This window comes from Dipodomys spectabilis, unplaced genomic scaffold, assembly GCF_019054845.1.
Source record: "Dipodomys spectabilis isolate Male_0828 unplaced genomic scaffold, ASM1905484v1 ptg000017l, whole genome shotgun sequence".
NCBI classification, from domain to species: Eukaryota; Metazoa; Chordata; class Mammalia; order Rodentia; family Heteromyidae; genus Dipodomys; species Dipodomys spectabilis.
In genome coordinates this window covers 7,338,548-7,365,813 of record NW_024870694.1, presented here as the reverse complement: position 1 = coordinate 7,365,813, position 27,266 = coordinate 7,338,548, and the positions used below count along the sequence as shown (strand labels likewise).

Below are 27,266 nucleotides of genomic sequence, written 5' to 3'. Positions count from 1 at the left end.
AAAGAACTTTGCCCAAATTCACAGTACCTTCAGAGCAGGGAAGGGGAAAGGCACATTCTGTGAGAACCTGCAGGGAGGGGATGAGAGTCTGTCCCTCCCCAGGCTACCATCTTTCCAGTCCTCTTCTAACTCTTGGGATAGCTCAGCTAAGATTCTCTTCATCTCTCTGGGTGTCAATCCAAAGCTGCATTATGCCAAGAAGCCAGGGGATATGGGTAATACATAACAGCAGAGGACTTCTAATTTTACTGGATGGTTCAGAATGTGCTGGGTGATTTGTGACAGGCTTCCTCTCTTAATATTTGGCTCATGCTGAGTTTGGATCAGTCTGCATTCCTTGTGTTATATCAGCTGCCTGGAATGGCCATTGGTGAGACAAAGCAGTCTTCTTTTGATGTGAGAACCCCTTCCTCAGATTGGCAAACAGTTATTGATTCTGCTGCTTGCTAGGTGCTGTGGGAGGTGCTAAAGGCTTCATGAGGCAGCCCCTGACTGGGTCGCTGGAGGTTAACTTTGCTATAGACAATCCCCAGACCAGACAGAAGACCTTAGCTAGGCAAGATGAATGTTGCATCGCTCAGCATCTCTAGTATCTCTGCCCTTTCTTTTGCATTTGGGTTCAAGCTACCTAGCTTTGGCTGGGCACACCGGTGGCTCATGCCTGTAATCCTGGCTACTCTAGAGGCTGGGATCTAAGGATCATGGTTTGAAGCCAGCCCAAACAGGAACGTTCATGAGACTCTCATTTCCAGTTAACCACCAAAAAGCCAGAAGCGGAGCTGTGACTCAAGTAATAGAGTGCTAGCCTTGTGCAAAAATGCTCAGAGACAGAGCCCAAGCCCTGAGTTCAAGCCCCAGGACTGGCATGCACACATGCGTGTATACACACACACACACACACACACACACACACACACACACACACACAGAGCTTTGAAGACTTTGTATCTTACAGGTTTGACACACATCCAAACTTTTTAAAGCTCATTTGCTTTGCATAGAGGACTGTAGAGGACATGCCCTAGTTCTTTATTTCTCTCTCTTGGTGTAGACTTCAAGGAATGGTTCTGTAGTTCTGTTGCCCCTTCAGCTCCTAGCAAGCTTACCTGTCTGGCTACTGGTAGGGGAAATAGGCATGGGGTGGTGGTAGGGAGGCTGGTGTGCTTCATTCTTCTCATGGTCCTCACACTCTTCACTTGAGGTGGATGTGTGTGCAGAGAGCAGGTGGTAGGGAGACTTGGACTCCAGTCTGCCTTTCTTCAGACTTGAGGCTCTTTCCATCCACATCTGAGGAGTGGAGGGTGGTGGGGATGAGCCAGCAGGGGTTCCTCCAAAAGAAGGGAGGAGGGGCATAGTACTCTCTCTTCACCAGTCAGTCTGGGTCCCCTGCAGGGGCTGATAGTCTGCTTGGGTCAGTCAGCTTTTAGTTGCTAGGATAAAATACTAGAGAAACAACTTACGGAGGGATTCATTTCGACTCATGGTTCCAAGCCTTCACTCCCTGGTTAGTTAGTGCTATATAATTTTTAGTCCTGGAAGTGGCGCTGTAGCTCAAGTGGTAGAGCGCTCGCCTTGAGCTGAAGAGCTGAGGGACAGCGCCCAGGCCCAGAGTTCAGGCCCCATAACCGACCAAAAAAAAAAAAGAGAAAAAAAAAATCTAATGATAAGGGCTGGGAAGTTGGCTCAGTGGTAGAGCGCTTGCCTTGCATGCCTGAGGCCCTGGGTTCGATTCCTCAGCACCACATAAGCAAAAAGAAAAAAGCCGGAAGTGGTGCTGTGGCTCAAGTGGTAGAGCCCTAGCCTTGAGCTGAAGAGCTGAGGGACAGCGCCCAGGCCCAGAGTTCAGGCCCCACGACCGGACCAAAAAAAAAAAATAATAATAATTTTTAGTCCTGCAGCAAGGCAGAAGATGGCCAAAAGGATAGTAGAACATCGCAGATCAATTCATGGCAGCCAGGAAGCAGAGGAAAATCAGGAAGGGGCCAGGACCAGATGTACCCTTTGAAGTAGACACTCCCCCACTGTGACCTACTTCCCCCAAAGGAGCCCCATTCAGCTATAAACTCATCAGTGATTAATCTGTCCATGAGGTTAGCATCCTCATATCCAATCTCCCCTCAAATAGTGCCACCAACTGGAGACCAGACCTTCAACAGGGGCAGTTTTATATAGAAACCACAGTTCTGCCTTATGGGGCATTGGCATTAATGCTGTCTTCTGCTTGTGTCCTGGACTCCGAGTGGTCTGTACTGTTCTTGACTCCTTTAGGAGGAGTAAAAGGGCAATGGGGAAAGTGGTTCTGTCCCTTGGCATTGGGCGTTAAGCCTTGTAGAATGGCAATCAAAGGATGATATGGGGTTGTCAAGGATGGCCTTCTTCCATGTCCTTAGTTTGAGGAAAGAAAGCAACTTGGATTGTAGAAGTGAAGGCGAAGAAAAGACTCTAGGAAGACTGAGGAGTTTCAGGGCAAGGGTCCCAAGCCCTGCTAGTGTTCTTACTGCAGACCCAGAGACGTCACTTGAACCATATTCTTAAAGATGCTTTCCTCTCAGTTCTAAAGCTGATTGAGGAAAAACTTGAGGCCCAGATGTCTATGAGATTTGGACCAGGTAAGGCTCCTTGGATACTTTTTCCTTTCTTTCTTTTGGTCATATTTAGCAAACAGAAAAGGAAATCCATGTTCCCACACTGGTTCAGGATAGGCCTGAACTTTCTGGGTCTCCTAAAGAGATCAAGCCTTTACACAACGTAGAGACTTGGCAAAGATCTGGTTCCCTGCTTTTAGATAAAGGATATGCAAATTGTTGTCCCATCATCTCCCAGAGCCTAAGATAGGACAATGGTGAGAAGTTCCAAGCCCTATCTCTTGCAGGAGTGAACCCCATCTCTGGAACCCCCTGACACTCATGGGGTGATCATGGCAATGTGTTGTTTCTACAGGTGTGGGAGTGGCACTCTAAACCAGCAGTTTTTGTTCAGACCTCAGGCCTGTGTTAGATAATCTGGGCTGCTGTGCACAGTGCCTCTGGACCTGAACCTGGCTCGGGTGTGGGCATGGGTCACTACCCTGTTTCTGAACCTTGGTGAAGCACTCAGCCCTGTACTTGGTACTTGAAGACACTTGATAAAGTTCCAGTGTTCTTGTCTTCCCCACCCCCTGGCATTGATTGGATGGATTGGATTCCCTATTTCTTGCTTCTATTGTCTCTAAATCTAGTAGACAGTGGAAGAATAATTGCTTTTTATGACATTTTAGATGATTCTCTCATTTAGTCCATCACCTACATCTTCATACAACCCTTGACAAGAGGATAGTATCTTTCCATTTCATAGGAAAATCTGAGGCTTACTGAAGATGAAGTTCCTCAGTCTCCATCACTCATAAGGGTCCTGAACATATCCTGTCAAGTCAGAGCCCTGTTCTCTCCCCAAACTATATTTCATCCCCCTGAGACACTGCAGAGCTTGCATTCTCTTCCTCTGGGCCTCTATTTCCTAACACTCAGAGTGCGGCCACTGTACTTCCTTCCATAGTGAAGCTACGGCCCCTCTGTCTGCTTTGTCTCTGTTCCCAGTTCTGGGCTTCATCCCAGTGCTTGTCAGGAGCACAGCCCAGAAGCCTTCAGCTCTGTGTGAAGTGGCCTCACATTTTCACACCTCATCCACACCTGCTTTCCTTGGCTTTGTTCACTTTGTACATTGTAGTTTTTACTTTCTTCCCTGTAGTGGTGGTGGGGTGGGTGAGAGGGAGAGGATGGATTGGAACTATAACTTGAATCTGCAAAGTGTTGCTGTTTGCAGGGTATGTCAGGTGAGGGCCAAGGCAAAGACGTAACAGAGACAACAAGGAACAATGACTCTGGGAAGGTGGGATTATATTTCCTTCGTGTCACGTCCTGATGTGGCCGGTAGGACTGCTCAGTTCCATGGGAGCTGCTCTACTACTTGTCTCAGAGTCAAAGCTGGGTTTGGGGGTCTGTCTGTTTTCCATCAACAGAAAGTGAAAAGATGCTGGGCCAGGTCAAGTGGGGAGAGGGTGAAGGTGAATGAGCCACACTGTGGAAGTTACACATATCATTACTGTTCACACCCTGGCCTGATCATCCGTCATCTGGCCACACTGGCTGCGAGGCAGGCTGGATATGGCCACCTTAAGGGGAAGACAGGCACTCAGCAAATATGTTTTACTTCGGGAAGAATTTAGATGGACTGCTAAGAGTCTGCCTTGGCCTTTTAAACAATAATTTTTAAACAAAGTTGATTTCATTTAGTCACCTAAAAGGGGGGTGGGTATAGAATTATAATCCATCAGAGTGACCTCAGCCGAGGGCAAATTCCTTTGGGGGAGAGGACAAGCAGGAGGGTTAGTCTTTAGGAATATTTGCTACCTTCCTCCTCCTTCATTGGTTTTTTCAGTTTATGAGCCCACCCCTTGGTGCCCAGGTCAAGAATCCGTTGGCTCCTGGGAGAAAACTTAGCGATCTAAGCATGGGACAGGGGTGTTGCTGTGACCTCAGAGCCAGCCCTAGTTGCCCTTCCTACTTCTGGTTAGCGGTACACTTGGGGTGACGGAGACCAGGGGAGCCTCATGGATTCTCTCAAGGAGGTTGGGTCATATCTTGGAGCAGATATCAGTACACCCCAAGGGAACAGCTGAGAGCCACGTGCTGTACTCTTTCTGTTTTACATAAAATGAAGCCTTACAGGACCCAAAAGCTGAGGAAGTCCCCCAGCTGGCCACCTGTAGAGGAAAGGGCAACACTTGATAATCTACCAATGGATCCTTTGCTGTTCCTGAAGCTTTCCATTCCCACATTATCCTGTTTTTCCAACAGGCTGGGAGAGTTGGCCAGGGCTTTGCCAACAGCATAGTACAGATCTCCCAGTGCACAGAGCTATGTACCCCACTCACAAGGGCACAGATAATTCACATGGCTCATCTCCGTGGTAGACACAGACTCCAGCTCTTAGTGGCCATGGCAGTTAGCATTGTGTTCATTTGTCCACTTTGGTTTACTTTTAATATGGGCCTGGTTCATTCCCATAGGTGGGATCCTAGAACCTTCTCCTGCCTCATGTTTCATGTTTAACACCAGAGGCAGCGGTGGGAGCCTCCAGTGGGAACTGGAGTGTGTTCTGGTGTGAACTGGGATACTCAAGGCCATGGAAGGACCACATAGCCCTCAAATTTCCTTTTCCATATTTCATTAAATAAGTTGCCTGCTATGTGTCAGCCTCTGTGTCCTAGATATAAGGACACAATAAGGACAGGAGGCCTGGCTAGGCCACCAACAGCATCACCAGCCCCAACTTGTACTACATAGCTGCTGTGTTGGTAGTCGTATCTTGTTAGCAGGTGTCACTAGCCCCAGTGTAGAGATGAGGACATTGAGATTTCAATAGTTTACATGTTACAAGACTAGTTCAATGATCTCCTGGTGCCTAGGACAGCCCTTCGGTCTTTGTGTTTTCCTACCTCTCTGTTTGCTACACAACCTCTGGGCTCCTGAATCCTTTCTGAGGTAGGTAATTGACAAGCAGTCCCAGTGTCTCCTCCATCCTGGGCAGTGAAGCAATGGGCCATGAGCAGGACTGCTTGTGTAGTGCTGGCTGGTGCCTAGGCTGCCAGACACTGGGCCATAAATGCGTCTGCAGTCTGCATTCAGGACTTCAGGCTAGGTAAGCAACGGTGGCTGTTTTACTTTCTTTTTAGTCATTTTTTTCCCCTTCCAAATTTGGTCAACCTGAAGTGATTTTTTTTCCCCCTGTCCAAATTTGGCCAACCTGAATAGATCCTAGAATTGAAAAAGGAGGGGAGGAGGTATGGGTAGTTGTGTGGGTGAAAGTTAGGGAGAAGAAGGCTCCCACTTTACCTGTATGGGGAGGGAGCTGGGGCTCAGTGTTTTAAGTGGGGTTGCTTGCTTCCCTCCCCTGAACCCCTTCCCTCCACCTACACAGCCCACATCAGCCTCAGCTGTCACTGTGGCTCATACAGAACAATGAAAGCTTGTCTAACTTTCCTGGGAGGGAGAGGAAGAAGTTAAGGGTGGAGGAAGGGAGAAAGGGGGAGGATAATTGTTCTCCAAGATGAGATTTTTGGAAGAGAGAAACATTATTGCACTCAAATTATTAATAAACTTCTAGCCCACAGAACTTCTTGCCAGGCCACAAAGCAAAACTCTTCCTTACCCTGAAGGTCAGAGAACCATGGGAGAAGCAGTCTGTAGTTGAAAAAAGCTACTATCCAACTTCTCTAGAAAGCCTTTCCTAGGTATTCCCAGCCTGCTGCTCCTTCACCCTGTCCCCTCCACCCCAATTCCTGTCCTTGGTGTTCTGGACTGTATCTGCTTTTTTTTTTTTTTCCTGCTTTGGCATATGATTCCCACGCCTTGAATGGTAGATGAGGTGGGGCCATGGCCAAGATTAGATTCTGAAGGATTTAGGCTTCCTTTGGGATTCCCCACAAATTGGTTCCAGAACAGGTCAGAGTCTAAGATTTCCCACAGATCCAGACAGCTCAGATGGTAGTGGTGGCAGCTCTGTATGACCTCTTACGTGTGATAAAGTGTCTTAGAGCTATAGTGTGTATGCCACAACAGTATGGAAGTAATCCTTCCATTGCATTTCAGGAGATATGACATAGACTGTTTAAAAGCAGAGATTTCAGAACATCCTGTGAATGGCATCTTCACTAGTGGCTGAATTCAAATTGCTCCCTGCCTGAATCAATCTGTAGCCACTCCATAAACTTTCCCAGGTGGCAGAAACCTCAGCCCATCTCCCCACTGCCTCTCCTTTTGATGGATGAGGAAATCGAGGCTCATAGTGGAAAAATGACTTCCCAGAGCCACAGGACTCATTGTTTGCAAATGCAGAATGAGCACTTGGGTCCTCTCAGTTCTGTTTCTCTGCACTGAGAACATTCCTCATTTCTCTTGGGGATTCCTCTTCTCCCCATGGTTTTAAATTCACATGCTTTTTTTTTTTTAAGCCCTCAGGTGTCATGGCATACCTAGAGAAGTTGGTTTTCAGTTTGAAACCCCAATCCAAGTCCTAGAGTTGTCTGCCATCACACCTCTGCTCCTACCCGAAACCTTCTCATCCCTTGGGGTATTAGGATTACGCTTCAACCTCAGCATACCTTCTTCCCTTTTCTTCTTCCTTGATTCATGATCTGAAAGCAAAAGGCCACCCAAGGTGTGCCACAAACGTGGCCTCCAAAGTCTGCTATGAGTCTGGCATACGAATCCAGGCTCTTGGGAAATGATCCTTGAGAGCCCAGAGGGAGACATCTCTGCTTTCTATAGCAACCAACTCTGAGCTTTTCGTACCCTACCTTGAATAGGTCTGCCTTCTACTTAGCTATCATGACTCTGAAATAGAGTTATGAGTCTTACTCATGTGCCATTCATGCCCCTAAACAGCTCCTTCACTACATAGAAGCCTCTCATTCTTACGAAGTGATTATCCAGGCCCAGGAACTCCCATAGATGTCTTGCTGGGGGGCTCTTTTCCCTTTCCTTCTCAGGGCCCCAATCCCCTCGCAAGCTCCTGGTCTTCCTTTATGCCATTTGCCTAGTTTTCTTTTTGGCCTTTCTACCTGTAGCATCTCCCTCTTGGCTGCCTCCTCCTAGTTGTGAAATGAATCCTCCTAAAGTTTTGGTCTGATCATACAGCCCTGGTGAATGCCGGCAGCATTTAGAGTTGTAATCACAGGAGAGCAGGCTTCTGCTATAATATTAAGTGAGGAAAGCAGTAAGATCACAGCATCATGAAAGCAAAACAGAAAGGCTTGAGTAGATTAAAGAAAGAGAATAAAAGGAAATGTTAATACTAGTTGTCTTTGGGTGGGAATTGATTTTTGGTCTTTTCTGTGAACAAAAAAATTACCTTCTATAATGAATGAACATTTTATAATTTGAAAAATTAATGTCCTTTTTATTTTTGCAAATACAGCCAGTCATCAAGGGTTCTCAGTGCTTCTGGCCTGTGTGCCAGCTCCTTCCCTTAACCTAGAATTCCCCTTGTGACTAGCTCTCAGCCCATATTATTAGCCCTCTCCTTGTTTACTCCACTTCAGCTGGTGTGGACCTTTTGTATTTCTGTTTGTGTTTCTTTACTTATAAGGTTTACTCCACTCCAGCCAGTGTAGACCCCAGGAGTTCTCTGTGTCACCTTACACTAATGTCCATTCAGCCCCTTACTCTGAAGTTCTGCCCTGTGCATGGTCCTGCGCTGTCAGCGATACTGACTGCACTGTGAAGCCCATGAAGCCTTCTAAGGTCTCTGTCCGGCCAGGGTTCCTCTTCCTGTTTGACTCTTTTCTCCCATTCAGCTTGCTTAGCCTGGCCTTACAGACATTTAAATTCTTATCTTCTCTTTGGCATATTCAAGGTAGAAGAACTTTTTTTACTTCTCGGTGAGTTCATAGTTTTCTCTCTACCTTTTACATTGTATGTATTATTAAAGAGTAATATGAGCTTGGGTACCTGTGGATCACATCTATAAGCTTAGCCACTTGGGAGGCTAAGATCTGAGAATGGCAATTTGGAGCCAACTAGGGCAGTCAAATAAAAGGATATGAATGTCCTCTGAGGTTCTTTATATATATCACCACATTGTCAGTGTCTCTGCTGATTGGGGGGAGGGGCAGGGCTATTTCAAATACTTACATTCTAACTAACATTACCATAATAGCATGAGGGGTAGGGAACTTTCCTATTTTAATAGGTAAAATGGAGAGTTGTTTTTGGGTTTGAACTCAGGGCTGTTTGTTTACTAGGAAGGCATTCTAGCTATAGAGCCTTGCCTCTAGGAAAAATAAGACTTTTATTTGTATTTTTTGCTTACGAAGTTTCCTATTTTTATACCACATGTGTAATCATTTGTATTTTTACTTTGAATAGCTTGTATCCATATTACTCTTTTTTTGGTTGTCGTTAAGTTCCAGCTATTTTTTAACAGTACTAGGATTTGAACTCAGGACTTGATACTTGCTAGGCAGGTGCTTTGCTACTTAAGCCATGCCCTTGCCATATATTTTACTTACTTCTTGTGAATTTATAAAGTGTTTATACTAAGGGCATGACTCCCTGTCTTTTTTTTTTTTTGCACACTGTTTGGGAGATTGACTTGATGGTAGAGGTTGGAGTGAGGCCTGCAGCACTTAGTCCCTCCCCTCAGCAGCCCCTGGGCCTGTGCCTGGCCAGCATTGGAATCCTGCAGAGCAGGTGGCCAATGAGGCCAGGTTTTTCTGGCATCTTGGTATCTCAGACATTTAGCTCAGTGCTCAGCTCATAGACTTAATCGGTGTTGGTTGAATGAATAATAAGGCTTTCTTGTTTGTGAAGTACTATTCTATGAAAGCTGTTATTTCTCCATGAGTTGCATATACAAACTCAGAGTTCTTCTCAGGAATAATTAATCATTGATGACAAAAGCAAAGTATACAGTATGGCCACTTTATTTTTTTTAATTTTTTTATTGTGATTAAGTGATTATATAACTTCCCAAATTTCACAGTATTGTGGGATAGTGATGCTCAGTTAAAGTCACAAACACATTCTAACTTTCCTGGAGCAAACAGTCTATCACAGTCTATAACATTTATGAGTTCCATGAGCTTTGTGATAGTTATTTCTTCCACATTGGGTGATATGTACATTTCTTTTGTTTTGCATAGCATCAGCTGTTCCCTCTTTCCCATTTGTTCCTTCCCTCCAGTATGGCCACTTTAAAGACACAGAGTGTGCAGCTTACAGAATAAATGATCTCACTTGCTGTTATTACTATTTGCTTTACAAATTTAAATGAATAAAAAACACAGTGAGCTCACACTTTTACTAGCATAACTGTCATAAAATAAAGATAATAAGCAAGGATTGGCGAACATGTGGAGAAAGTGGAATCTTCATACAATGCTAGTTGGAAAGTAAAATGGTGTAGCTGGTTTGGAGAACAGTCATCCAGGTTTTCAAAATGTTAAACACATCAGAGTTACTATGAGATGTGGTCATTCCACTTCTGGATATACACCTTAGAGAACTGAAAATGTATCACCTCATTTAAATTTGCACATGAATATTGGCCCTAACAACATTACTCACCATAGCCAAAAAAAAAAAAAAATGGGACACTATCCATATCTATAACTAATGGTGGGTGAATAAAACATGGTAGATCTACACTGTGGAATTTGAACCATAAAATAAATGAAGTACTGATACAGATGTTACAACATCTATATTGAAAATATAACGTAAGTGTAAAAAGCTGTCTGTTATGACTTCATGGATAGGCAATGTCTAGAATGGGTAAATCCATAGAGAGAGAAAGCAGGTTAGTGTTTATAGGAGCAGGGGGTGGGAACAGGCGCTGTGCATGATCGTGGGGCTTCTTAGGAGGAAGGCTGTGAGAGTGTTCTGGTCTGAGTAGGGAAGGTTGCCTAACCTTGTGAATACATTAAACTACTAAATTGACACTTTAAAAAGGTGAGTTTTATAGTAAATGTGTTGTATCTCCATAACAAAATAACTAAAGCAAGACTTGGCCTCATGAGATAGATGCTGGCCGTTCTCACAGTGGCAAGTGCCTTTAAAGGGTGTGTTGTGGAGGCTCCTAAGGATGCTCATGGAAATCTGTCAGTGACTAGGAGTAGGTCCTACCTAATCAGTATTATTTTAGGTGACCAGATCTATGAAGAAGGCCTGAGGCAACTGGGAGAAGGTTGAAAGAAAGTTGAGTGTTTCTTTATTAGATAGAATAAAATAAAATGGGTCCTAAATTAGGTTGGGGATAAATAACCACTTAGTTTGGTGGAATCAGATGACCTCTGAGCTTGGAAAGATGGAACTGATCTTGGGTATACCTGTGCCTTGTTGTGTAACCTCAGGCAGGGCCTCTGCCTTTCTCAGTGATAAACAGGATGGTATCTGTCCTCTGCCTTGTCTTACACAGAGACATGGTGATGAGGGTGATATGCAATATTACATGTGAATGCATTTCAAGGCCTGGAAATAGCTGAGCCCACTTATATCTTTCTTTTTTTAAAAATAAGTTTTTATTGTGAGAATGCTGTACAGAGGAGGGGTTACAGTTACATGAGCAAGGTAATGGGTACATTTCTTATCAAACATTGTTGTCTCCTCCTTTGTTTTTCCCCTACCATCCCTTCCCTCCCACCTCCTCAACTACACTCCCCTCCAACTCCCCCATCCCCCACCCACTGCCTAAATTGTAAAGTTCGTTTTTTGACATAGCGTCTTGTACATCTCATGGTTGCTTTCTTTCCATTTTGATCGATTCTTTGAGATGCTGAGGATAGAACCTGGTACCTTGCATATTCTAGGCAAGTGGTAGAGTGCTAGCCTTGAGCACAGTAGCTCAGGGACAGTTCCCAGGCCCTGAGCTCAAACCCCAGGACCAGCATCCCCCCAAAAAAAAATTAAGTGTAGATGCGAATTATTCATTTGCTAGTATTTAATGCACTGAGCATAATAATTTTAAAGTTGTATCAATAAACACTCTTGGAATCATATTGTAGATTGACAGTTTCCAATACAGTGAATTGGCTGATGTGTCTGGGGCAGATGTTTAGCGAGGCACCTGGTCTAGAGTGAGACTTGAAGGAATCTGAGCTTTATCTTAATGGAGACTGCTGGAGGGTCTTTGAACAGATAAGTATGATGTTGAGGTTATCATACAAGGCATATGGAGACCCTGCAGGAGGCATCTTAAACTGGGGGTGAGGGTGGTTCCTGAACTAAAGAGTGTGACAATCCAGGAGCAATAGATCTTAGCTAGTGTGGACAGGAAGGGCTTCCTGCTGGGCAGGCCTCTGGTAAGAATGAAGAGAGCAGAGAGGTGAGCTGGCGCTCCTGTTTGTCCAGAGCTGGAGGCTAGAGTCCATCACCGGTATGAAAGAACATTTATCACAAAAACCCCAAAGAGGTAATAATGTGGCTTTGGCCACCAAAGATACAGAGCAATCTTGATTCTTTGCCAAGGAAACATTTTAGAGGTAGTATTGCTTTGAGGTAAAAAAAAAGACATTAAGCACCTAATTGAATATGGTACTGTAGACAAGGAACCATGCTGGTAAGTCTTCTTAGAGTATATCATTTAAGGCTGTCTTTCCTTGATTAATTTGATTTTTGTATCTTAGTGGGATTCCACTGGTGTGTTCTAACTTCACACTCACACTGTGGAGGACAGATGAAGTCTCCTGTAGGACTGTATGGGTGTTAGCTAGCGTGCTGTAAACTGGGAAAGGTTTGGGGCAGGAGGAGTCACAGGTTGGGGTTAGGCAGGCAGGCATATCTTTCCATTCCCCCAGGAGTTGCTGTTCCCCGTCCCGAGGGTCCTAGAATCTGCTGGCTCCTTGAGTCTGGGTGGGTGGGTGGGTATGTTTGGGGAATTACATATGTCTTCTCTGGCTTGCAGTCATTGTGGTGACTTGAGATTGTAATGTCTGTCAGAGAAAGTCCTGGGGTTTCTCTGCCCACTGATCAGCAGGCTCTCCTCAACCTCTCGGAGGAGGAATGGGGTGGAGCAGGAGCTGAGCTGCCTGAGTGTTCTTCAGGCCTGGCTCACCAGGCACAGGGTAGTCAGGTTGGGGTGGGGTGAGTAGCTTGAAAGTCTCCATGGTAGTGTTGCCAGGTAAAACATGGGTCACCCAGTTCCACTTGAAGTGAGTGGTACCTACTTATATTAAGAACGATTCATTATGTGTTTGCACTTCAAATTTAGCTGAACATTGTGCTCATCTTCCATTTCTGAACCACAGAATCTGTGTCCCTAGGGAACTGTGATCCCTAACCTCTCACCACTGTCCCTGTGAACCAACCACACTGCTAAGGGAATCTGAGTGAAGTTCAAGAGCAAATTGCACAGGGTCTTCCCAGCCCTCATCTTCTATTTCCTTATGTCCCTCTACTCTAGCCCCATTTTTTCCTCCTCTTTCCTATCTTGTACCATTTCCAGGATTGTAAGGAGTCTCTCACAGTGGTACCCCATGAAAACTCTATAAGGTCAGCTGCTTGGATTTCTTTGAGTCTTCTGCCAAGAGACACTGCATAAACCTAGCACTGTAACTTCACACTCATGGCCCAAATCTAAGCTTGTAGCCTGCCAGCAGCCAAGAGATTGGCTTTCAGAAGTGCTGAGGTTTGAGAACTATTAAATATTCATCGTAATCTATCCTGGGTTTCCACATTGAGAATAGAATTCCAAACATTCTTCCCCTGGTAGAGCTTCTCCTAATGTGGTCTCAGGACCACCTGAGCCTGGTCCATCAGCAGGGCATGCTTGAAAAGCTGATGCTAGGGCTTCCTCCTCCCTCCCTCTCTCTCTGTCTCTGTCTCTGTCTCTGTCTGAGTGTCTCTCTCTGAAATACATGCAGGTATGCACTCACACATGTGCACATGTATTTTGAGTGGTTAAATATGTCCTGTGTGGCCTGCAAGGCTAGGATCAACAACCAGTTAGGCCCTTTACCTGTTTTGAAGCATCAGCAATCTTTCCTATCTTTACACCTGTGTTATTTACCAGTGAAGACTTTCTTGTAAGGATAAGGCTTATACTTACTTTAGTGTATTTGCCTCCTTGGGACTATAGGAAAAGGCTTGGTATATGTGGCCATTGTACATAGCATCCTTTTGCTTGAGGTTTGAGATTATGTGTGCACAAGATTTCTTCCCCATGAGCTGGGAAGGTGGCTCAGTGGTAGATTGCTTGCCTTGCATGCATGAGGCCCTGGGTTCCATTCCTCAGCACCACATAAGCAAAAAAGAAAAAAGCCGGAAGTAGCGCTGCGGCTCAAGTGGTAGAGTACTAGCCTTGAGCTGAAGAGCTGAGGGACAGCGCCCAAGCCCAGAGTTCAGGCTCCACCACCGGACCAAAAAAAAAAAAAAAAAAGATTTCTTCCCCGTTTTGTGCACAGAATTCCATTAGCTTCAGTTGGTGGCCAGTCTCTCTCCACAACCTAAGTATATGCATAGGATCCTTACTACTGCTACAGCACAGATTTCCTGCCTTTTGGTGGATAGGAGTCGGAGTGGGAAGATTGGGGAGGGAGGGAGGAGAGGAAAGAGACTGGCTGAAAATCTCTTTACTCAAGATCCTTCTCTCTTGGGCTAGGAAGGTGGCTCAGTGGTAGAGTGCTTGCCTTGCATGCATGAGGCCCTGGGTTTGATTCCTCAGCACCACGTAAGCAGAAAAAGCTGAAAGTGGCGTTGTGGCTCAAGTGGTAGAGCACTAGCCTTGAACTGAAGAGCTGAGGGACAGCGCCCAGGCCCAGAGTTTAGGCCCTATGACTGGCAAAAAAAAAAAAAAAAAAATCCTTCTCTCAAATCCCAGCACCCTGTAGCCACTCACCTGGTTTTGAGTTTCATGAATGAGGTGAACACCACAGGATACTTAGCTTAGCAAAGCCATTTGGACCCCTATTGAGTTTCAGCCATAGGTTTACCTGGATTTGCACTGTCTGCTACTATTGGACTTCTGGCTGTAGAAGGGGTCAGATTACAGCAGGAGAGACCAGGGATTAGGACTGCCAGCTGATAATTACCTTGGGGTCATGTCTCAAAACTGGCACTGGCCTCTTTCTTGCTGTTCCTTTCCTGTCCAGCCAGTCCCTTACATTCTCTCTCCTAGACTCCTGTTCTTTTTTTCATACAGATAATTTACATATAGTAAAAGTCAGCCTTGTTGACATATAACACAGTAAATGCATGTAAATCTGTAAGTACTAACGCAATCTGGAACTATCCCATCACCCAAAAGATTTCCTCATGCTTGCCCTTTGTAGTCCGCCCCACCCCTGCTCCCACACTTGTACTGTTGCTTTTCCCAGAATGCCATATGAATGGAATCCTATGCTGTGTAGTCTTTTAAGTCTGGCATCTTTCATTTAAGCATAATACCATTGAGATGGGTCTGTGTTGTGTGTTCCAATTGCTCACTCCTTTTTATAGCTGAGTAGTTGTCCATAAACATTCATACACAGATTTTTGTGCCAACATAACTTTTTATTTCATTTGAATGAACACCAGAGACTGAAGTTGCTGTATCACATGGCAGGTGCATATTTACCTTTAGGAAGCTTTACAGAACTGTTCTCAAAACTGGCTATATACTTTTAATTCACTCTAGCAAGGTGGAGGCATTCTAGTTCTGCCTTCTCACCATTATTTGATATTGTAGGTTAGCTTCCTTCCTTCCTTCAATCCTTCCTTTCTTCCTTCCTTCCTTCCTTCCTTCCTTCCTTCCTTCCTTCCTTCCTTCCTTCCTTCCTTTCTTTCCTTCTTTCCTTTTTTCTATTTTTCTGTTTCTTTCCTTCTCCTCCTTCCTTTTCCTCCTCCTCCTTCTCCTTTTCCCTCTCCCTTTCCTCCCTCTCCCTCTCCTCCTCCTTTTCCTCATTCCTTCTTCCTTCCTTCTTACTCTTCCTCCTCCTCCTTCACCCTCTCTTTCTCCTCCCTCTCCTTCTTCTCCTCCTCATTCCTTCTTCATTTCTTCATCCTCTTCCTCCTCCTCTCCTCCTCCTCCTCCTCCTCTTTCTCCTCCTGTCTTCGTCCTCCTCCTGTCCTCTTTTTTTTTTAATTGTGAAAATACCGTACAGAGGGGTTACAATTACATGGGCAAGGTAATGAGTACATTTCTTATCATCTGTTGCCTCCTCCTTTGTTTCCCTTTCCCATCCCTTCCTCCTCCTCCCCCCTTCCCCTTCTTCCTCCTCCTCCCCCCCTTCCTCCTCCTCCTCCTCTCTTCTTCTTCTTCTTCTTTCTCCTCCTCCCCTTCCTCCTCCTCCTCCCTCCTCTTCCTTCTTCTTTCTCCTACTCCATCTTCCCTCTTATTTCTGCTTTTCCTCCTCCTTTCCTCCTCCTCCTTTCTTCTCTCTCTCCCTTTCCCACTTTTCCCTCATTTTTAACTTAATGTAAAATTATCTCTTTTTTTAATTGGCATTTTCCTGATGATTAATGCTGTGAATAACATCTTTCCAGGTACTTATTGTCAGCCTTATATCTTCTTGAGTAAACAAGATATTCCAGGGTTTGTTTGTTTTTTGTTTTTTTTTTTGCTTTCATTTATCTATTTTTAGACAGGTCTGGAACTTAAATGCAAGACTTTGTGATTGCTTGGCAAATGCTCTTTCACTTGAGTCATACTCCTAGCCCCTTTTTCCTTAGTGTTTTTTGTTTTGGTTTTTGTTTTTTTAAATAGGATCTTGTGTGCTTTTCTTGCTAGGAGCTGATCTTGGCTCATGATCCTCCCAAGTAGCTAACTATGATTATGTGTATTCCACCACGCCAATTTGTTTTTTGAGATAGTCTCTCTAACTTTTCTCTTCTTCCCTGTCTAGTCTTAGACTCTTAACGCTGAATAGTTGGGATTATGGATATGTATCACTATCCCTTGCCTCTTTTAAAAAGTGGACTGGTTTGTGGGACTGGTTTGAATTTTCCTTGTAAATTATGGGCAGTACTTTTTAAGAATCAAACATGTCATTTGCAATACTTTTCCCAATTCTATGGCTAATTCTTTCATTATCTTAACAATATCGTGTGTGTGTGTGTGTGTGTGTGTGTGTGTGTGTGTGTGTGTGTGTGTGTGTGTGTTGATGTGATTCCAACTCAGGACTTTGTGCATACTGGGCAAGCATTCTTTCTGAGCTACATTCCCAACCCAATTTTGAATAAGTCCAATTTAATCTTTTCTTTGGTCATTTTGCACCCAAAAGATGTACTTAAAAATAATTGCCCAGATCAAGATCATAAAGATTTATTTTATGCTTCCGTTTAGATTTTATAGCTAAAACTCTCACATTTAGAGATCTTCATTTTAACTCAATTTCACGTATCTTATGAGTCAGAGGGTCCAGCTTCATTCTTATGTATGTACGTAATCACTTACCTCAGTGTCATTTATTGAAAAGATTGTTCTTCCCCTCTTCATACCGTTGCTAAAAGCTATCAAATAAGGTTAGATTTCTGGACTCCATGTTCTGTTACCTTGGTCTATTTTCTATCCTTATACCAGTACCACACTGTCTCAATTATTATACCTTTATAGTGAATCTTGAAATTGGGTAATGTGTAGTTTCCAGCGTGGTCCATCATTTTCAAAATTATTTTGGCTGTTCTCATTGTTTTGATTGGAATTGTGCTATATTACAGATTAGTTTGGGGAGGCTGATGTCTGAATAATATTCTGTTTTATAGTTAATGACGTGTCTTCATTTTGCTTAACTTTTTAAAATTCTTGTGTGAGTGTGTTCTATAGATTTCAGTGGGCACATCTTGCACATTTTGATATATTTATACTGTATGTAACTATTTTATGATTTTTGATATTTTATTTTAATTTTATTGTCAAGGTGTTCTACAGAGGGGTTACATAAATAATGTTATGAGTACATTTCTTGTTGAACGTTGTTGCATTGGTTCTCCCTTTGATTGATGATATTTCAAAATTTTCACTTCTGTTGTTCATTGCTTGTGTATAGAAACACAATTCATTGCTTTGTACATTCTGTGACATTTCTTTTTTTTTTTTGGGTCCGGTCGTGGGGCCTGAACCCTGGGCCTGGGCGCTGTCGCTCAGCTCTTCAGCTCAAGGCTAGCGCTCTACCACTTGAGCCACAGCGCCACTTCCGGCTTTTTTCTTTTTGCTTATGTGGTGCTGAGGAATGGAACCCAGGGCCTCAGGCATGCAAGGCAAGCGCTCTACCACTGAGCCACCTTCCCAGCCCTCATTCTATGACATTTCTGTAGCTGCATGCTAATTCTGGTAGTTGTTTTGTAGATTCTTTATGTGTTACTACACAGACAATCATATCTCATATCTCTTTCTTCAATCTATATTTTTTTTTCTTTCAGGTGGTCCCCTGCTCTGTTGCTCAGGCTGGGCTTGAATTTGTGGGGTCAAGTGATTCTTCTACCTCAGCCTCTTGAGTAGCTAGGAGTAGAGGATGCATGTACTACCATGCCTAGCTCCAGAAATCTGTATGTCTATTCTTTCACTCTCGTACTGCTCCGATCTCCACTATGAGGTTGAATAGGAGTGACAAGGGAGAACAACTCTGCTCTGTGCTCAGTATTAGGGAGAGCATTCACCTTTCTCCCCATTACATATTAGCTGTAGATTTTTAAAAATATACCATTGATTAGATTAAGTGACTGACTTAAGGGACTATAGATTTTTGTATTTTTGATCAGACGAAGAGACTGATTTGGTGAATTTTTTAAAATCATAGATACGTGTTGCATTTTGTCATTTTTTTCAGTAGCTATTGAAATATCGGTACCGTTTTATTTTGTTAATATGTAAGAATGCATTGCTTGGTTTTTGCAGTTGAGTCAGCTACGTTCCTGGGATCACCTGACTTGGTCATGTTGTATTGTGATGCATTACCTTTCCGAGGCTAGCTCCTTCTGTAGTCATTTGCAGTCTCTCCAGTCTTACTCCTGTCATCTGCCACCTCCTCCTTTCACACAGATATTCCCTAACCAAAATATCCTTCATCTTTCACTTCCTCATTTCTTTTTGTCTCCTTATATGTCACTTAGAGGTTCCCAGTTCTCAGAGGCTTATTCTTGGGGTCTCTTCTTATAATCACTTGTTTTAGAAGATCTTCCTTTGGAGTCAGCTCTGGCCTGTCTGTTTTTCCTGCCTCTGCTACCCCTTGGTTCACCAGTCTTTTATGGCTCCCATTGTGAAAGTATTGTACCATGTTCTTTCAGTTTGAGCCATATCTTCTCTCTGAAGAATCAGAGAGCCTGCATTATTTATCCAGGGCTGACAAAATGTACTTCCTGTGCCTGCAAGCCTCATTATACATCGCCCTAACTTAGAGTCTAGCATACACCAAGCCTTCCCAGAGGTCTCCTCCATTGTTTCTTCATTGCTTTCTTCCATCTAAGCTTTCCCCTTCACTTTTTGTTTGGTGTGAATCAATTTCAGCCTCATCATGCTGGCTCTCCTTCAGTTTTTATCAGTTCTCTCCTTGACCTAGATAGTTTGGGTTGCTACCAGAATGCCATAGAGGTGGCATTAAGTAGCTTATAAACAAAAGAGATTTCTTTCTTATAATTCTAGTGGTAGAAGTCTAAGGTCAGAGGGCCAGTATAGCCAACTTCTGGTGAGAGCCTTTTTTCAGGTTGCAGATGGCCATCTTCTCATATCTTCACATGACAGAGAGTAGAGGCAAGGGAAAAAGCTTGTCTCTTCTTACCAGGGCACTAATCCCGTTCATGAGGGCCTAATCACCTCCTACTTCTAATGTCATCATACTAGACATTAGGATTTTAACATAGGAATTTTGAGGGAGCATAAACATTCCATCTAGAGCATTCTTCAAGTGGCTTGCAAGTTCCTGTTGAATAGGCAGAGTTGTTCTTCCTTTGTCATGACGAGGTTTTCTTATACCATATATTTTCATAAAATTATGGTGATAGGATTAAAGAATGTATCTGGGAGGTTGTAGGATTGCAAGTCAGCAGCAAGTAGCCAAAAGAACAAATTGAGGAGCTGGTCCCCCAGCCTGCTCCTCCTCATAGGCACATCCAGGAGGCCCATGGGGGTCAGAGTATTCGTCAGCCAGGAGAAAGCCAGGCTCTGAAATGGGAGACTCTTCCTCATTCTAGAGCAAGGCAGATACCTTCTAGAAAATCTCTAGGGAGAGATGGTATCATAGCCAATACATGTGGCCTCTGCGTCTGAGCTTGGGAGGACTTGGGTAAGAATCAGGACCATCTCAGCATGTGATCTTAGGTAGAAGCCTTCAGGTAGAGCACAGACCTGAGTTGAAAACAGAGCCCTATATCTGAATTTGTCCAGAGACAGAGGTCCCAGAAAGGAGTGTGGGAGTCACCTGCCTGTCCACTGCCAGGTAGCTGGAGTCCCAGAGAACAATGCTGGTTTTCCTCCAGGATTGGGGACCGACAAAGGCTTCCCAGAGGTGGAGGGACCACAAAGGAAGGTGCAGGACTGTTTTGGGGTTGGGATTAAGAATCAGGCCTGGGCAGGGAGGCAATGAGGTATAGCACAGATCCCCAACTCCTGCAGTCCTGAGCATCCTTGCATGGCCCCTGGCCATGTACACTGAAGTAAAAGAGGACCAGGACCAGCAGACTCTGCTCCACAGATGCTTTTTACCTGCCAAGATCCATTCTGACTAAACATCAGCTCACAGAACTCTGAATTATGTGATATTTACTTGCTTTTGTGGGTTCTGCTGTATCAATTTGTTTTCCCTTAGCTTTGCAAAAAGCCCAGCCTCTTCTTTGCAGGATGGGTGGTTGTATTTTTCCATATACCCACCTCGGTCAGCATGGAGAAGGATCTCTGAGGAGCAGGAAGAGGGCAGACACGTACCCACTGGCACTGGGGTTATCAGGAAGCTTGGGCTGGTGCAGAGAAAGAGGTCAAGGGTAAGAAGGAAGAAGTTGAACCTCACTCAGGACACTGATCCCCACTGACCAGATATGTAATCCTTTCATTCCCCAGAGTATAGCAATTCTAAGGCTGATGGATGGCCAGCAAGTCCTGGATTTAAGGGACCAGAGTGGATCTGTAGGAGTCACAAGCCACAGATTCTCTGGAAAGAACCTTTTTTTTTTTTTTCCCTGCTAGGGCCCGATTCTATCAGACTTTCAAAAGTGAAGTCCCACTACTTCATAGAATCTCCCTCATGAAACCCCTATTTCCTCCAGGACACATTTATTTACTTATTTATTTATTTTTAATTTTTATTTTTTTTGGTCCAGTCGTGGGGCTTGAACTCTGGGCCTGGGTGCTGTCCCTCAGCTCTTCAGCTCAAGGCTAGCGCTCTACCACTTGAGCTACAGCGCCCCTTCCTCCAGGATACATTTTAATATGGGGTATTATGGTCAATGCAGTATGATTATTCAGTGATTCTTCAGGGTTTTGAGAACACCAGAAAACTAGGAGGATCATTTGGCTTTTCCATGTGTCTGGCTGTATATATGGGGTATATGGGAGTATATGGGTGTATGGGCTATATATGGGGTATCCTTGGCATTTATTTGCTAGTAGCTAAGTATGTGCTTGTTAAGTTGTGGGTTGAGGACTTGATGCTTAGGATGATTCAGACCAGGACTCTTGTTACCAGCGGTTGCTGCAGGCCTGAGCTCAGTGTGATTTGTCTCCCCTCTGCAGCTTGTCTCCAATGTCCTCATTTTCTCCTGCACCAACATTGTCGGCGTCTGCACCCACTACCCAGCTGAGGTCTCCCAGAGACAGGCCTTCCAGGAGACCCGGGAGTGTATCCAGGCACGCCTCCACTCACAGCGGGAGAACCAGCAGCAGGTGAGTAAAGCCCTCTTGCCATGGCATGGCCAGGCAAGGGGCAGTGGAGAAAGAGCCAAGATCTGCTTCAGTACCCCATGGGCTGCTGCGTTCATCCCAGCTGCCTCGCTCCACCCCCGGAATGTTTCCCCTGTGGAGAGCAGGCATTCCTGGCTCTGTGGGAATCCTCTTGGTCCTCCTGACCTTACCCATATTCTCCACATGCATGCACATTGCCTTGTGGTGTGCACATAAGCCAAGCAGCAAGGTGGTTCTTCTCCACTTCCCCCCCATGGCCCCAAGAATTAAAGGGAGGAGAGCAGGTAGCATTTCTAGCTGGGATTGAGATGGGTCCCCTCTAGGAGGGAAGAGAAGAAAGGACACGGGTACCATGAACACCCCTAGTGCCCACACCAGGTGCTTCCTCTTTGCCCAGTTCTGGGTGTGGTGGCTTAGAGAAGGAAGGTGTTCCATTCATGACTCAGGTCAGGCTCCCCAGTGAGCCCTGGACAAAGGGACCAGCCGCTCTTGGATACCTTTCTCTGGTCAGGCAGAATTGGTGAAGGCTGATGTCACTTTCATGGCTCCAGCTGTTCCCACTCTGGGAGCAAGGTCCTATTTGGGGCTCAGGTGTGATCACCACTGTCCCCTCTCCTGTGTGTGGACAATAGAGGTCTCTAACTACAGTATAGAATTGCTAGCTCTCAGCCCCGGTGAGAGCATGGGCAGTAGCAGGGTGGTAGGTCTTCATGCGCTTGGACAAAGCATGACTTGTACAGTAATGTTACTTACAGACCTCCCTCCCCAGCCCTTGGCAAACATCACTGGAGCACTTCCATGTGCCAGGTCCCATGGCAGGTGTGAATATGGAAGGTCTGCCTTTGAGGTGGCACAAAATGGGCAGTGGAGAGCACACTGCAGCTGCTCTGCAGTGCTGTGTGTGTGTGTGTCTGACTTGTTGGATACATAGTCCCCGAGTGAGGTGAGCACAGCCCAGACCGTGAAGGAGGACTCACAGTCCCCGAGTGAGCACAGCCCACACCGTGAAGGAGGACTCAGAAAGGGAAGGACACATTCCAGAGCTGTTTCCAGTTCGGCAGGACTGCGGTGCTGGATACTAGGGCTCAGGTGGGGTTGAGGGGAGAGAATGCAGCCCCAGAGGTAAGATCCAAAAAGTAGAAGTACTTTATTTACATGGTTAGGTCTTGACTTAGGTCTCTCCTGTGGTGGGTAGAGCATGGGGTGTGAAAAGGTGGGAAGGCGAGTCTGGTTGGGGGTTTTAGGTCAAGGTAGACAAGACATCCAGGTGGGCAGCCAGAGGCCAAGGACCCTGCGCAGGAGCTGTGGGAGGTGGTGTTCGAGCTGATGGATGGTAGACGCTTCGCAGTGTGTTGGCAGAGGCAGGAGTGGCAGGAAGAGAACATAGATGGGGAGTGTTCTGTTTGGCACTGGAGAAGGGAAAGGAAGAGAAAGGACACCGCAGTAGTAGAGTCTCAGATCCACCTGGAAGGGGGACCAACATCTGGTACTAAGTGACAAGCATGAGAGGGCTGAGCTGGAGGCAGCTGAAGTAAAAGGCCCAAGAGAAGGGAAGTGGGTGAGTGAGCCTGTCACACAGCCTGCTCTGGAGTGAGGGCTGTGGTGGGCCTCACGGAGCCCATCCCACATGGGAGGCAGGTACACATCTTGCACAGGCCCAAGAGAAGAAGCTAAGAGAGGCAAAATCCAGACCCCATAGCCGGCTGGCCTGACCTGCCATGATGGGGTCCCGTCCATCCCTTGTCTCAGCTTCTCCTATCCCCTATTCCCAGGTCGCTGGCTTAGGCTTCTCTGGGTTCCTCAGAGCTGGCTTGCTATCTCTCTTTTCATGAACTGTCTTCCCCATGTGGAATTGGAACATCGCTGGTCCTTCCACGCAGTCTTCTCTGATGACACCATCTCACCTCCACCTAGGTCAAGTGTCTGCGCAGTATCCTCAGAGAACCCTCTACCCCATGAGCCAGACACTTTGTGAAGGATGAACCTTGCCAATTGGGACTCTTGGTACTCAGAATCGTATCTAGAACATGGTAGGGACTCAGTGAATACTTGATAACTGAGTTATTGAATAAATTTCACTTAATCCTGTCAATAACTCTCCCTTTTACAGATTACAAACCTTTTGTGGGTCAGAGGACGTCTGTAGTTTGTACAGGGTTACATACCAACATTCAGTTTCTAGCTCAGGATGTGTAGTCCTCACAGGTGCACCCAGGGAGCAGGGTGACAAGCTCAGAGGAAGTCCCAAGAGGTGTCCAAGAGAGCCCCAGTACATGAACTGTGGCTGGCCTCTCCCTCTCCACTTCCATTCCAGGTGCTATCCTTGTGAGCCCCGGGAGAGCCTGAGCAATCTTCCTGGGCTAAGGGCAGGACACAGATGCAGATGAGAGGAGGCTCTCCAGGCACAAGGAAGAGGAGATGATGAACAGCACGTCTGTTTCCCTCCGCAGGAGCGGCTCCTTCTGTCTGTCCTTCCCCGTCACGTTGCCATGGAGATGAAAGCAGACATCAACGCCAAGCAGGAGGATATGATGTTCCACAAGATTTACATCCAGAAGCATGACAACGTGAGGTAGGGTTGAGGACAAGGTGGACTCCAAGGGAGACATCCCCCCTCTTTTCCTTTTAAAGGGCACAGCCTGGCAGACTGACTGGTAACTTGGAGCCTGTGTTGTCTGGCCCTGACCAGCCCCTTTCCTCTGTATGCCAGGTGAACGATCACTGTGCCCTCTTTAGCTTCCTTCAAGGGCTGAAGGGAGCATGAAGGCTGCAGGAGCGGATTGAGAGGGAGGGGGGAAAAAGAAAAAGCAACACTGGCTGCTTGGGGAACTTCTAGCCTGACAAGGGAGACAGAACGCATCAATGTGGGACCTCCATGCGTCAGTCTTCATCACCCCTGGCAGCTTGGGTGCCTTCTAAGCCTAGGCATGCCAGGTGCTATACCAAGTATCCCTAATCTTTTGTTTTCTTTTTGGCAGTGCTGGAGTTTGAACTTGGGACTTCATGCTTGCTAAACAGATGTTCTACCACTTAAGCTACTCCACTAGCCCCTTTTCGTGTTGATTAATTTTGAAATGGGGTCTCATTTTATGCCCAGCCTGGCCTGGGCTGCAATCTTCTCTCCTGTTGGTGCTCCCCTCTTTCTTGGATGGCAGGCATGCACCACTGAGCCCACAACACTGGTAGACATAGCGTCTCTGACCTCGAACTGTGATTCTCAATTTTTGCCTCCCAAGGAAATAGGATTACAGGCTCACTCCACCCACTGCCCAGCCTCACAGATCCATTTAATATCACTGCAAGATGAACCAAACAATACTCCCAATTTCCAGATTCAACTCAGAGGGATAGAGATACCTTTGTGTAGCTGAGGATGCTGAAGCCAGGGTTACACCCAAGTCAGCCTTGCAACTAAGCTCACACTCCTCTCCCTGTGTATCAGCTGCCTCCCTAGACAGAAGCCGCTGACAGCAGGGACATGCAAACAGATGTAGATTAATAGAGTGCAAAATCTGCTTATGGGTTCCACCGGGACATGAAGCGATACAGTGGCCTTCATCCAGCAGGGCTCCTGGAGAGCCCCTAATCCTCCATATGCCCAGAAAAGGAGCCACTGTGTGAGTTTCCAGTTTCTTTCTCCCTGAGTGAATTCTCCCAAAATCTGAGCCCTCTAAGGTCTCTGTAAAAAGAACCTTTGGAGGTTTGGGCTGCATTTTCAATAAAGGGAGTCAGTGGGTCATATAAATTGTTACAGAGACAGACAGAGAGAGAGAGAGAGACAGAGAGGGAGAGAGGGAGAGGGAGACAGAGAGAGAGAGGGAGAGAGGGAGAGCGTAGCGGGGTAGGGGGACTACTCTGTATTTCATGCAGAGGAGAAGAGTCCTCCCCAGCCTCCCCAATGTGCCCTGGGGTTACAGACTGCTGATCTGAATTTGTATATTCCATCTGTCTCTCACAACTGGGAGGCCACATCTTTGTGAGAAACATGTAGCCACACCACATATTTGTGCTCAGTTTCCAGCCCCTCTGAAGCCCATCCGTGCTCTATGTCTGGGAGGGCTGTGTAAGCAGCAGCAGCCTTAGTCTCCCAGGCAGAGGAGTTACCCCTAGGAGGCTGAGCCCAGAGAGTGATAGAGGCAGAGAGGTGGCTGGTGAGCCAGTCAGGAAGCACGCATGCTGGCTCCTCTGCTGCTCCTCACATCTGCCTGTGTGTTCCATGTGCAGTAGACACTTGGGATCAAGCAAGCGCCTGCTTCTGCAGAACAGACTTCTCCCAGCCAGAGAACTTCCATGCATTCATTCGGTCCCCATTGTGCAAGTGAGGAAACTGAGGCACTGAGAGTAATATCTTGTATAGAATCCCACAGCTGACTAAGTAGGAGGATTGCTCCCCCAATTAAACGCTTTCTGCTTTCAGAGTCTATTTAGCCTGACTCTTGGATAGATGGAATGTGAAGAGAGAGGGGGAGAGGTATGTGTGGCAAGGAAAAAATAGCCTTTCTGATTAGGACAGAGACTCAAATTTAAGATGGGGACACAGTGGCTCAACAGTGAGCCAAGCCTCTGAGCTCACACTTTGTGGAATTTTCTCAGTCCAGTTTTGTCTTCTCTATCTCACTGGCCCTCGCTATTGTCCCTGGAAGAGCCAGACAGAAGGTACATTCCTTGTTTACTCCTAACTCAGCAGAGCTTTCCGAAGCTTCTATTTAAATGTAAAGCACAATACGAAAGAAATCCAGAAAATTTACCACTCAGAAACAGCCTGGCAAAGTAAGGAAAGGGCTCTCTACTTGGCATAGCAACACCTCTGCTGCGCTAAGCCTCCTCTGTGTCTCTGCCCAATCCCTACCATCTCCTTTAGCCCCTCTGCCCACAGGCAGGCATTACTCCCCTTTCCATCCCGCAGCTGCAAGCCCTGAGCCCCCTTCCAGTTAGGCCATTTGATCTGAGGGACTGACTCAGGCCTGGTCACAGTGATCCTCTCAGGGAATGGCAGCAGTCCCACCTACCCTATCCCTTGGTGGTGGTGACTTTGGGTGAAAAGAACCAGTGCCCTAATCACAGCATCCTGAGCCTCCCCATACATGAGACAGGCCCCAGCCACAGTGAGGGTATATGTGTCTAGGATGTACCAGGATCAATAACAGCAATCAGGAAAGAGATGAAAGAAGAGAACTAAAGGCCACAATTCTCCTGGGCACTGAATAATCACCAGGGAGAAAGGCGGCTGGTGCACATCAAAGGGTGTGGCATACCACTGCAATCTTAGGCGAATATCTTAGGCAGCTCACTGTGGACCCTTAGCATGCTGGGGAAAACAAGTGCTTTTCTGGGCTGTGTTTTGGGGTTGGAGTTGGTTTGGGTTGGGGGTTGAATAGTAGTGAGGGGCATCATAGTTTAAAGCCACACTGTGGGACCAGGATCTTGGAGATCTCATGGGGTTCAGGTTAAGCGGCTTTGCATGTCATTCCAGCTCTGTTGTGTGACTAGGGCAAGTTTCAGGCATGAGCCACCCTGCATCTTAGGCTCCACATCTACATCATAGCATAGAAGGAGTACTTAATAGGGCTGTGAAGTGTAAATGGAACAATGTGGGGAAAGTGCTTGGCACCATTTCTGACACGTGAGTTCAGTAATTGGGAGCTGCAATGACTGTTGTTACCGTTGTTTTTTTTTTTTTAATGATTACTGTCCCACCCCTATCAACAGAGAAAGGCCTGGGGTTCTCTCGCTGGAGAAGGGAAGGTGATGAGTCACATTCATCAATTCTCCACAGAGTTGTAATATTTAGAGGGTGATGACATGCTGTTCTCTGGCCCCGCCAAGAGCAAGGCCACAAGAAAAATAAATCAGCTCCACAGTGTGACAGATGCGGCGCAGATCTAAGGACTATGCTGGGGAGAAGGGTTTGAACTGGGCAAGGA

At 45.9% G+C, this 27,266-nt stretch overlaps 1 protein-coding gene across 1 annotated transcript in view; it reads left to right on the top strand.

Moving 5' to 3' along the window:
- Positions 1 to 27,266, top strand: part of Adcy5 (adenylate cyclase 5) — a 143,045-nt gene that overhangs the window by 67,167 nt on the left and 48,612 nt on the right. The window contains exons 2-3 of the mRNA XM_042668520.1: positions 21,175 to 21,324; positions 23,793 to 23,914. Coding sequence (XP_042524454.1) covers positions 21,175 to 21,324; positions 23,793 to 23,914 — 272 coding nt within the window. The remainder of the gene's footprint in view (positions 1 to 21,174; positions 21,325 to 23,792; positions 23,915 to 27,266) is intronic.